The 12604-nt window shown below is 44.6% G+C and overlaps 1 protein-coding gene across 10 annotated transcripts in view; it reads right to left on the minus strand.

The window, feature by feature from the left end:
• The window catches only part of WNK1 (WNK lysine deficient protein kinase 1), a 110696-nt gene that overhangs the window by 5005 nt on the left and 93087 nt on the right, over positions 1-12604 (minus strand). For 4 of the 10 annotated variants that reach the window (XM_081878771.1, XM_081878774.1, XM_081878776.1 and 1 more), the window contains 7 exons: positions 12412-12481; positions 10600-10673; positions 9386-10029; positions 7504-7706; positions 5296-5475; positions 4334-4426; positions 967-1008 (listed from right to left, as the gene is read on the minus strand). In XM_081878771.1, the coding sequence (XP_081734897.1) occupies positions 967-1008; positions 4334-4426; positions 5296-5475; positions 7504-7706; positions 9386-10029; positions 10600-10673; positions 12412-12481 (1306 nt within the window). The remainder of the gene's footprint in view (positions 1-966; positions 1009-4333; positions 4427-5295; positions 5476-7503; positions 7707-9385; positions 10030-10599; positions 10674-12411; positions 12482-12604) is intronic. The other 6 variants (XM_081878767.1, XM_081878770.1, XM_081878769.1 and 3 more) reach the window with 6 other exon arrangements.

A 12604-nucleotide genomic window follows, 5' to 3' on the forward strand; every position in this document is an offset into this window, starting at 1 on the left:
CTTGTTGGTAAGTGTAGTGCCCAGACTCTGCCCTGCTTGCATCTCTAAGTAATTGGGGGTGGGGAGAGAGTTTCAACCCAGAAGTGATAGATGGGGTCTGTTAATGTTTGGCTTTTTACTTTACAAGCTATTGAAAATGCACCAGATTGTCTCAGGAACCCTCTAAAACAAAAAATATAAGAGGGAATGTCATATGAAATGTGAGCTGTATTGAAAATACTCTTGTGTCTGGTTTATTATGAAGCCAGTTCTCGAGACACTTCATCTACTGAACCAGCCATCAAGAAGAGTCTGACGAGCACTTAGGTCAGTGACCATGGGAAAAAAACCTCCCTCCAATCTTGCTCAGTCACAGCAAACGTTACAGAAACTTATTTCGGCTCTTCATACAACTGAACAAATGCAGAGGCTTAACTGGCCCTGTGAGTCACATCACTGCACACGCCGCTGCCCCTTCCCCACCTTAACGCTGCCAATTTGCTTCACTCCCATTTACTGACGCTTCATCGATGATGACACTTTCTCCTGTTGCAGGTACTCTCTAAGGACATCAGGGTCCTTGCCCTTCCTCTTAGTAAGATATGGAAGCTCCTTTTGAAATTGGATCAGTGCTTAGGGCAAACCCCTTCCACTATGATCACTGCACACAAAGCCCATGAACGAGGGAGATTTTGCCTTCTGACCCAAAAATTACTTGTGCTAATGTACACTTTGGCATCATTCCTCATCAGCAAGGAGGACACAGGTGACTGATAGTCAAAACATGCCATTCCAGCAAGGAACTGCCGTCGTGAGGTGGCCAGGCCTGTTGCAGTGTTAGTGCAGAAACAAGTTAGAAAGGGACACAAGAGACAGATGCTGTGCTCAAGACAGATTCAGGGAGGTTAAGCTTCAGAGATCAGAGGAAAACTTAAACACAGCAGCTTGGCAATCAGAGTTCAGAAGTAACCAAAATGCAATAATTACTACAGAGCTGGTTGCAAGGGCAGACTTTTTTCACCATCTTCCCTGAAGCACAAAGAGAAAGCATTTTGTTAGGGAGAAACAGTGAGAAACATTTAGTGTCAAGCAAACAGCACAAATAGCCTGGTTATAAAGAGGGGAGAATACAACAGGACCCTGTCCTTTGGTGACACTGCTTTTGATTCTTTCAGGACTTTTCTAGCAAGACACGCAGTGGCAACTGGAGGAGCTGCATCAATATTCACATTTAGTTTATGCACCTGTATCTCTCACATGTATAGATTGTGGCCTAATCATTTCATCCAATATTAAGTAGGTTTTGGTGAGTTAGACTGAGTGAGTCTCAGACAACAGTTCAGGTACTCTTACTGACTGGAGGAAACTAAGCTTCAGTCCAGTTCAAACTGAAAGTCAAACAAATCCTGAACTGAACACTGGACTAAATCTTTAATTTAGAGCCAGTGTGGTATAGTGGTTAGGAGCGGTAGTCTCGTAATCTGGGGAACCGGGTTCGCGTCTCCGCTCCTCCACATGCAGCTGCTGGGTGACCTTGGGCCAGTCACACTTCTTTGAAGTCTCTCAGCCCCACTCACCTCACAGAATGATTGTTGTGGGGGAGGAAGGGAAAGGAGAATGTTAGCCGCTTTGAGACTCCTTAAAGGGAGTGAAAGGCGGGATATCAAATCCAAACTCTTCTTCTTCTTCTTCTAATTTATGCCCAGCTGATCAGATTTCTCCTTCTGACTGAAAAAGGAATGGCATAAAAACTTCCCGCAGTGTTGAGAGTACGTTATAATGGCTCAATTCCGACATTCTCTGATTCCCTATTTTCTGGAACATCAGTGCCACCAGAGGTAGGGACAGACCTGTTGAATCTCTTCTACTTCTTGTCCAGCTATCAAGAAACCCACCCGTTATTTGTGCCCAGTCTTCTAACTTCTAACAGAAACCTTTTCCCACCATCCCAGAATCTGTGATAGGATGTCAGGTCAAAATCCAGTAAAACAAGAAACCTGTAAACAAACTGAGCATCAAGCCAAGCCGTGCTTCCACAAGTGCTGCCTTGTTTTACCGGACAGCTGCAATAAACTGAGGGATGCAGCAGAGGGTACTGCACATATGCCATTACTTCCAGAGACCAAAGTAGCATTTTCTGTCTCCCCATCATGGATCTTAGTTCACAAAGGTGCCTCCTGTTCAAGAGCCACATTAAAACTAGAGCAAGTGTGCAGCAAGATTAGCCGTATCTTTGCTATTTATTAAATTATCCACCACAATAATAAAGGATGACTATTCCTTGATCTCTTATTAATCTTTTATTGCAATTCAATATTTTCTGGGAGAAGCTAGTTCTTAGTCCTGGCTTTATCACTATTTGTTGCAGATCCTTTCAGATCTGCCTTATACTGTCCACATTAAGATTTCCAGTTAAGAAGCCTGAGATGGGGAGAAGAGCTGCATGTTGTTCTGCAAGAGTTTTTATGATGGGTGCTGGCCAGCCACCCTATAGATCCATATGGATTGAAAGGCAGGATATAAATGCTTTAAATAAGAATAAATATGCATGACTTAAAGAGTACTCCAGTTGCCCCAAGCAACTAAAAACCAAGTACGATGAGGCTAAAGCAGTGCTGCAGGTTCAAATCCTAAAAAGGTAGTTTCTTTTAACTTCTCTGAAGTCAAATATTATCATCTTATGATTTTCATTGTAGCTGTCCTTGTGCAAGGCTGTCTTGGAATCTGCTGCTCGGCTCATTAGGTACAGGCATAGAAAAATCCCCGGCGTGGCTGAGCTGCTGCTCAGTGTACATGGACAGATGCTCTTCAAAAATAGGATCCCAAGATCCTGCTTGTTTTTTTAAGTCTGGGAAGAAGAATACAATTTGCACACCCAGGAAAATAGTATTCTATCTGCAGCATAAGCACACAATTCAATAGACACATGTTGTTGGCATCTGCCTGTCTTGAGAGAGAATGGAGTGTGCCTCCAGGGGTGAAGTCAAACTGCTGGAGAATCACAGCACAACCGACCCATCCATTTCCACCTATTTCCATGGCCCTGCCTAGTTCAGTAGAGGTTGGAGACAGACCCAATCAAATGTATGTAGAACAGCTATTTTTAGAGTTCAATTCCTTTGGCTACAATTTTAATCTGTTTATTAGGTCTATATTATCTGTTAAATGCCTTATAGTCCTTTAAATGCCATTAATTTCAGAAGTGCAATACACAGCTCCAGCAAAGCAGGCTGAACATGTTTTTATACTCTGCAAGGACAGAGTGCCAAGCAACACATGAGATGCTGTGCAAGAAATATTTACGCTGGAAGCATCTTAATCCCAATTATTAAGGGATAACATTTCCCTTCCAAAGCACAGGAAGAGGGAAGGAATACCCTTTCTCAAACATTGGCCCTTCCCATTCAAGAATACATTCCCACAAGTCACTCTTCTATCTAAAACTGATGAAGCATGAAGTAGGTTTTGCATGTCTAAACCTGAATAAGGCACCCATATGCTAAGCTGATCATATCGCTATGCAACTCATGAGCTAATACAAATAATCCCTTCCCAGGTTCCTATTTTAGTCAAGAGACAGGGACCTTAAACATTTTCCTCTGCTAAGAATTGAGCTGGTGGGGTGAAGTGGCAAAAAAAGCTAGCAATTCCCTCCAACAGGAGTAACAACAAGGTACAATGCCCATAGCTCCAAAAGTAGAAACTAGTCACACTGCTTCCTGGACTGTTGTCTTGATTTCAAGTCCTTTGGTGGAAAAGCAGGAGACATCTGCCATGGATGCTTTAGCTAAGATTCCTGCACTGCAAGGGGTTGAGCTAGATGACCCTTGGGAACCTTTCCAACTCTACAATTCTATGAAATGTTCCATCGTGAGCACCAATTCAACAATAGACACAGCCCTCAACCCTGAATTGATGCTATGCATGTTGAAGCAGTGTGACAGTCAGTGCCACATACACATTCAGCCCAAACAAATAAACAGCTGCCTGTGCCTCTTCAGAGTTATGCAAACTGGCCCAGGTCTGCACAGAACCCCAGCTGAACCACTAGGAAAGGTTCCATCATGGCCTTCCCTGCAGTTACTACAGGGAAGACTATAAACTGAGGAAAGGAGTTTGCTACCCAAAGCATCATTAAAACTTGAAAAACGTAGGCCACTATCATCGTAGCCTTTTGGCTGAGCAGCAGAATAATTTTTTTAAGACAGCTTTCTGGAGGATATACTTAAGAGCAACTCAGCCAAGCCCTGGGGTTGGAGAGACACAAGAAGGCAGATGTGAATGGACAGCATGTGACAACAGATCCAAGTAGCAGAAAACAAAAAGACGAGGAAGGAGTAAAGGTGTTACACACAAAGAGCCAAGCAGGGCGTACTCAGAAATCGGGTCCTCCTGCCACCAGGCTTGAATGTCACCCGCTCAGATGCACAGTTAAACTTCACACACCCTGTGATAAAACAAAAATAAAAGAGGGGAAGAACAAGGAGAAGAGAGGAGAGACAGAACACAACTACAAGATGTTAGAAAACTCTTTAAGCTGGTGGTGAAATGCACTAGCAAGACACGAGAGAAAAGAACCTCACATCCGGTAGAGGAGCATTTGCAAGACACAAGGAGCCAGGATTCTTCTGTCCCCCACCCCCACTCTCAAAATCATGTTTGTTTCCTCAACTGGAACAGAGCTATCCTCCAATAGTTAATCCAGCAGGAACAGGGTTGCATGCCACAAGTGATATAAAACAGCCAATGCACACATTGACATAATACATTGCACAACTTGAAAGACACATGAGGTACAGGTTAGTAGGGCTCATATGGTTAAAAAGGAATGAGCAGAAGCTCCCTTCTCATTAGGAAGGTGACTTAGAAGAAGCAGTAGCATATTCTATTCTTTTATTGATATACCCACCTCCTTGTCTTGAAGCAACATACTGCCACTCCACCCACACCATTAATGTGTGTGTCAGAAATGAGTAAGTTATGCATGCAAACTGCAAATTCAAATATGGTCTCTCAGGGACCATGATAAACTTCTAACTTGTGCAAGTAAAGTTGACAAGCTCCCAATTTATCCAGGGAGACATTTTGCACTATCTGCCTCAAGATTTCCCCTCCATCATCTCTCCTTGATGTGGAAGGTGCAAAAACATACAGGGCAACCTTCACTGTCATATCCTTAATTTTACTTGCTGAAGTGTCCCAGGCCTCACAGCTTCATCCTATGAAGGAGATAATCTGAAATGTAGCAGGATATTTAATCCCCCACCTCAGCCCCCAGTCACGTTTCTCTCCATGCTGCTAATCTACAACATTTACCTTGGCCTGGCGCAGAAATGGCACCATCACTAGTAAAGGCAGAGTAGAGGTTCTCACTAGAAGGAGATGGTTTCAGAGGCTGTAACAGATGGTTCTGTCCTGTTTCTTGGACAGTGCCAGGAGGGTGGAGGGTCTGCTGTTGGGGCAAGACCGAAGGTGCACTCTGAGCAGACAGATTGCCTAGGGAGAGAGGGAAGCAAATCAGGACACTGGCAACATGATGGGTACTTAAGTTTTCCCATCCCAAATGCACAGTGTTCATATTTCACTTCTTAAGGATGACCTCTGCTGGCACATAAAAGGAAACTCTAGATCAGGGGTAGGGAGTTGGATCCAGCTGGGGGGGGGCTAGTTGTGGGTTACCCCAACTCCAGTGGCCCACTTTAACTGGTGGGTGCCTGCTTTCTGCAGAGACCAGCTGTGCTACCAGGAAACATGGTAGCAAATACAATCCAGTGGGCTTGAAGTTGCCACTCATCAGTTGACAGGCAGCAACTTCAAACCTGCTTTTTGCAGGGATAAACTGCACTACACTACAACAGAGACAATTCCTGCAGAAAAAAGGGCTTTAAACTACCACATATCAGCCAATAGAACTTCCCATGCATGACAGCAAATCTCCCTTGCCAATGCACAACTGGGAATGCAGTTTATGGCTCTACCTGCCCCTCACCTGACATCACATCTGATTATGTTGTGTGTGCGGTAGGTCAGCATGGCATGGAGGGAAATGGCCTTGTAGGCCAAACGGGGGCTATGCAAGGCCTGATTAGGCCTGTGGGCCAGAGGTTCCCTACCCCTGCTTTAGTTATTAAACTAGGCTGAAACCAGCAACAGCTAATGGGAGAAATGAACACAGGCCAAAAAATGAAATGCTTTCACAGGACTGCTACACTGCTGCTTGTGGCTAACAATCGAAAGAATACTCTGTCAACAAGGGCAATACACACAAATTAAGACTCAGCATCCACCTGTTTCTACTGGGTACGGTAACAGAGGACTAATTAGTTATATTTACATTCCATATCTTAAAATTAAAATCTACAAGGCAGTAAACAATAAACACCTTAACTGCATGTCTTCACTGCACATCCCCCACAGAAATATGCTGCAGGAAGCCTTGCTTTGCCCAATACAATCCCTCAGCACTTCTTGAGTTTTTATCTAAAGTCTAAAACGCACAGTGAAAAGGCTATGGGATACAATTTTGGTGCTTACGTTTTGCGTAACACTTGAGTGGTGTTGTGGATAAAGACAGCTGAACGTGAGTTGAGAAGACCTGGGTTTCTGGGGGTGAGGAACCTCTGACCTGCAGGCATATCTTGGTCCAACAGGGCCCCCAATTTGTCCAGGCAGGCTATTTCTTCAAAATCACACCCACCTGCCAATCAGCTGTTGCCACACTGATGGGCAGGGAGGCACCAGATGATTGTTGGGGGCATGGGGTTGCCTTCTGTGTTAGCTGCACAAACCAGTTCTCCACAGGGAACTGCAGAAGAATTTAACTTTCTGCTCATCCGCTGATGGAGAGGGGAGTTAAATCCTGCTGAGATCCCTGCAGAGAGCAGAATTGGAAGTCCCCACTCATCCGCTGAGGAGTGGAGACTTCAGCCCTGCTGCATGCTGCTTCAAAGCACAGTGCAGGGCTGTTGGAAAGCCCTTTTACAAAGAACCTCAAGCTGCTACTTAAAGCTCCAGTTTCCCCAGGTTTAAAGAGCAGCACTGGGCTGTTTGCAAAACACTTTCCAACAGCCCTGCAGTGTCCTTTGAAGGGCTTCAAAGTGCAATGTCACATGGCATCATAGTGACGTCAGGTGATTGAGAGGTAGGCACCCCGCACACCTGTCAAATTTGGCTCACCAGGCGTGGGGAAATAAGGATTTGGCTGGCCAAGCACAAAAATATCCCCACCCCTGGTTCAAGTTGCCAGTGAGACATACAGCTCACTATGAAACAGAAAGCCAGCCACCTGCTTTCAGCTTAATCTACATTACAAAAGGAAGAGAGAGGCAGCGATCATGTGCACTACTCTGAGCTCCTTGAAGGAAGTGGGATAAAGATCAGTGGCAGTTGGAAGGAGAATTTGCAGCAGGAGAGTTCATGGTAGCCAGTCGAGCCCATATTAAGCAGCCCATATTAAACAAAAAGTCACAAGACACTACACAAAGCCAACTTACCCAACCCATGGCCATTTCTAAAGTGTCTTACCCAAAATTTGAGGGCTCTTGTTACCCTGGGAGCTGCTGCGGCTGGATCTGCTGCCTTTTCCTTTAGTGGGTCTTCTTCGTCTGCCTGACAGAGGAGCAGCAGGAGGGATGATTACTGCTGGAGGTACCTTGCCCAGTTTCGTGTAAAGCAGTTCAATCTCCATCTTTTGGCGACTTTGAAGCTCTTGGATCTCTTTAAGGTGCCTAAATGAACAGGAAAGGAAATATGTGTCACTTTTCATACCACTAAATCATCCCAATAATGGATGGACAAGAAGTGAACCCAACTTAGAAGCTATTTATCTAGGCATTATCCTATACAACTATGGCTGCACACAGTATGACAGTGGATTACCACCCTCTCAGAGGAGTGCTCCAAACAGCATGCAACAGTGTAGGGCAGTTCAGGGCAGGCTAGTGAAGGGGGAGAAGCAAATAGTTTCAGGAGGAAAAGGGGAGAGAAAAAAATCCACCCCAGCATTCTCCTGTTGTACTAAGGATTTTATAGCTATATAAAGAGGGCAGGGAGGAGAGGAAAGTGGGAAAAGTGGACATTTACTGTAAAACACATGGACCATCGGTAGTTAAATTCTCTTCCCCTGCCCTTCATTTTCTCCCACTGCCAACTGCCTACTCCTAGAGTTCACTGATACTAGATGAGCCTGGTTCCTTTGGATCAGAAATGGGGGACCTTGGACCACCATGTGTTTCAAGAACGTTAAGGTTTGGCCTATATATTAATATATGGACAGATGGTTGATACTTTACTTAATTGTGTTGATTTATTTTCTTGTGCTTCATTATGTTTTAATCACTGCAACCTCCCCTGAGTCTGTTTTTTTTTTAAAGAAATAAAAAGATAATAAACTAAGCTCATCAGCCCAAGTCAGCATGGCTAGTTGACAGGGATGATAGGAACTGGAGTACAAGAACATCTGGAAGGTCACAAGTTCCCCACCCCTGGCTTAGATCCATTTTTCTCTCTTGGCTCAACTGCCCAAAGTATCCTGGAAGCCCAGAGGTTCTTCCCAAGCAGTTTTGGAACTGTTTCTCTAATTCTTTAATGAACGCCGAGGTCTGGTGCCTCCCCCCAATGCACCGTCACCCGGGATTCATCACTCCGGTCTCCCGTCACGCTGATGTGGTCCATATCCAGGGACATGAACACACGACAAGCAGAGTTCAAAACAGAAGCTCAGCCTTGAGGAGTAACATCTAAGCCTAATTTATTGCAAATTAAACCAAACATAACAGAACAAAGAAAACATGGCTCCTCTCTGTCTGTCTTCCTCGGAGAGATTGTTGCAAAAGCAAAAGCTATACAGAGCGGAAACAGTGTAACTCAATTTCCTCTCACGAGACTCTAACAATCAGTGCTGGAATGTAAACAGACATGTGACATGTAACACACACATCTGCAGCACAGGAGGAATGAAATTCTCAACACTGAATCACCTGAATTTGCAATTAGCTAAAGTGAGAAAGCCAGAAGCATGGGAGCTCTCTGTACTTTAGTCCACTCATAAAACACCAAAGAGCTAGACATCTAGTCCGCTCATGCATTTTTAGCACCTAAGACTGAACAGTGTCCCAGACATCTCCAGTTCAAATCTTGCCTCTGCTGTGAACTCTCAGAGAAGCCCCTATTTTCTCATCCCCAGCTGCCTATCCTTTAATAAGGAGATGTCAATTGCAAGGAGGCACTCATTCCACTAGAAAAACAGGGGACAAATGTTGTAGACCTCACTATACAAATTCCCTGCAAGTGTTGACTGCAAATAACTGTTTTTAGTCCCACTACATGGGATAAAGCTTTCAATCAAGTCATGCTTCTACTCATTATGTCCTCTTAAAAAAGTTGGGGGGGGGGCAAGAGGACTTACTTCTCTCGCAATTGGCGCAGCTCGCACTTCAAGTCTTCATCTTCTATGTCCGACTCATTATCACTGCTCATGTACGAAGAGTTGAATGAGTTGCTAAGGCTCTGAACTGGAAGACTGATCTTTGACCCAGGTGGATGGAGAGAGTCTGGACTCCTTGAGCCATCATCTTGCTCCTTAGCTGCACCACTCAGGAAGGCAGCTTCCAGCTCAGATGATGGCCCATTCAGGTGCAGAGAATGCCTTCTCGCTATAAGCCCTGGTTTAGGCGTTTTGATGGGAGAAGAAACGTGATCAGAGTTTACAGCCAGAGGGACTATTGCAGGGGCCTCTCTCTCCACACAGGTCACCTCATCTTGAGTTTTAGACACAGAAAACCGGCCCACTTGGTCTGTTGCTGTCGTCGTCACCTGGAAACGCCCAACCTTGGTTGGCTGCAAATTGGCGGTGGAAGTGTGTGAAAAAACTCCATCCACCACATCTGCAGAGGTAACAGCAATGGCCTCGGCTATCCCACTGGAGGTTGGCTTCACCAGAGTACTCTCAGGGCTGCTGCTGCTAGACAAAGATGAGGAATCTGAGCTGCTTGTGTCAAAGTGCCTGGGCTTACTTCCACTCTCTTTCTGCTCATCCACAGCTACTGACACCTAGAGACAATAGAGACATACAGTATTATAGCCAGAGCACCTTTACAGAGTGGCACTTTACAAAGTCTAAGAGGATAGGTTCCTGCCTTGAGCAGCTTAGTCTGAAATTTGACACAGGGGATGCAGAACAAAAAGGAAAAGAAAGTGGAAGCAGGGTTAAACAGAAAAATATGTGGATCTGCTTCACATGTATAGGATTAGTTACAGTTACAGTAAGGCACAGGAACTAAGGGTTGTTTGTGCCAAGGCTTCACATAAAAAGTAAGAACAATTTTAAACAGTTCTCCCTCCAAAAGGAGCCAACCACTGCATTAGATCATTTTCTGATAAAAACTTGTGCTGACACCATAGTCACAAGATGAAAGCAGAAAATGGATAATGAGACAAGATGGGCATCTTTTGAAGAATGCTAGTAATGCTTAAAGAGCAAGAGTGTTGTTGATGCTGATGGGCCAGAGCAGCCATAACAGTTGTACAATATTGTCCCAGTCTCAGCTCCCTGTCTATAAAATAAGAACCATAAAAGTCACACAGTAGCTAGGGTAGACACAACAAAATGCTGTAAAATACCTGAAAACGACCCATCTTAAGAACTGCAACTCCTGAGGTGGTAGTTGTGGAACAGCTTCCTGCATCCTGAGACTCTGAAATGGGGAAAAGTGGGAAGAGGATTTGCAATTCAATTTTTTGCCCCCTGTGTTTGTGAACAAAATTCTCTGAGAAAAGTCAATCAGAAATGTGTTCCTCTAATTAGATCAAAGGAAGCTGTTACAAAACTGCTTTAACAGTTTCAGTTAAGTCATCTTACTTTTTTCTAGTTAACCAGGGGTAGGTGGGGGCTTTGTTTTGGGAACACGCAGTATTCACCTTCTACAAAAAGGCATGTGGTACCTCATTTGAACATTTCCTTAACAAAAACTGATTATTTTCATATTGGCTTTGACAACACATGACAGGATTCTACTAGCAGAAATTTTGCTTGTCTACCCAAGAGAAACCTAAAGGAATTACTAATATATTAACTCATTAGGCCCTATTGGAAGAGAAGAGCAAGCAATTCTTACAAGAGAAAATAACTTTAGTGTAAAACTAAAGTTGCAATGGGAAAACAATGACCTATTTCCTAACATTCCCACATTAGCCCAAAAAAACCTGGGCTAATGTGGGTAACACCAGGCCCAGATCTAGCCCCAAATCAACTGGGGGAGTGGAGAGGAAAGGAGCAAACTGCATCTCCTCCTACCTCATCCCAGGGCAGGATTTAATTCTGCTGGGAGCTGCTCCACCAGACCTTTTCCCACAGGGAGCACACTGGCAGAGCAGGGCCCGAATGTCAGCGGGACTGAAACCTCCTGTTCATGAGTGGGGAAAGAGACACAGCGCTCACTTCCCTCACCATCTGAGAGGTGCTGCAAAAGCAGAGGCTGGCAAGGAAGATGCAGTGTGTTCCACTTGAAAGGCCTCAAGGGACAGCTGGGTAGCAGCAAGGAATGGCGCAGGTGGGAGAAGCCTGAACTCCCAAGACCCAGCAGCATCCATGGAATGTGCTTGGTGCTTGCTTAAAGGGTAAGATAGGCAGGAAGGGAACTTGTTGAGGCTGATGATGGGAGCAATGAGTAGTGTGGATGGAGGCGGCAGAAGCCAGACCCGCTGTAGGCACTTTCTTTATAGGGTCTTGTATGGCAACGCAAATCCCTGTTCGGTTTCAGCAGAAGGAGCTGCTGGTCTGCTGGAGGAAATCAGGTAAGATTACAACAGCAAGAGAGACTTGCAAAATGAATACTGTTTTAGATGCTTACCAGAAAATTCAATCCTTCAGGGGTCAGCTTCCCCAGCACATTCCCTGCGGGGAGTTTGCTGGAGAAACAGACTCCCTGCCTCTCCTGCATCCCAACCAATGCCCCACTCCCTAACAGCCCCAGATTGTTCCAGGCAGCCCAACCTGGCTCAGTCTGGTGCTGCCTCTACCCAACTTGGGATTCCCCTCCTCCCTAACTGTCCCAATTCAGTTCAGGCTTCAGCCAAATCTGGTGCACAGCCTGAATATTTACAATGCCTGAGTGACCACAGTACAATCAAATCATTGTTAAAGAGCAAAAGGGAATGTGCTACCCATAAAAGCTACTGGGAAAAGAATAAACCCAACAGATCCTTTTAGTCACTGCTTAAGAGCAATCGTACTTTCACCCCGTGTCAAACTATCCACATAATCACTTGGGTGTTTTTAATTATTATTCATTTGTTTTAAGGTAGAGTTCCAAAAGCCAATATTTTTGAGATTATAATCCTTTAGCACAGGATTCATGAACAAACCTCTAGTATAATAAACAGCAGACACCAAGTGTTCTTGTTCAGACATTGTTCATTCCAAAAGGTTCTTACCAGTATTTGTAGGCTGTTCTGGTGCAGATGCCATTCCAGTAACCGTTGTAGAAGCCACTGATGGCAGAGGCTATGAAAAATACAAACAAACAAAATAAAGTTCACCAGAATATTCTAATTTCCTTTTCTTTTTAAAAAAATTCAGGGCACTAATTTGCCCGTAGTTATTCACCGGATCACATCAATTCTCTTA

Source organism: Podarcis erhardii (genome assembly GCF_964252035.2).
Source record: "Podarcis erhardii genome assembly, chromosome: 10".
In the NCBI taxonomy this organism is placed as follows: Eukaryota; Metazoa; Chordata; class Lepidosauria; order Squamata; family Lacertidae; genus Podarcis; species Podarcis erhardii.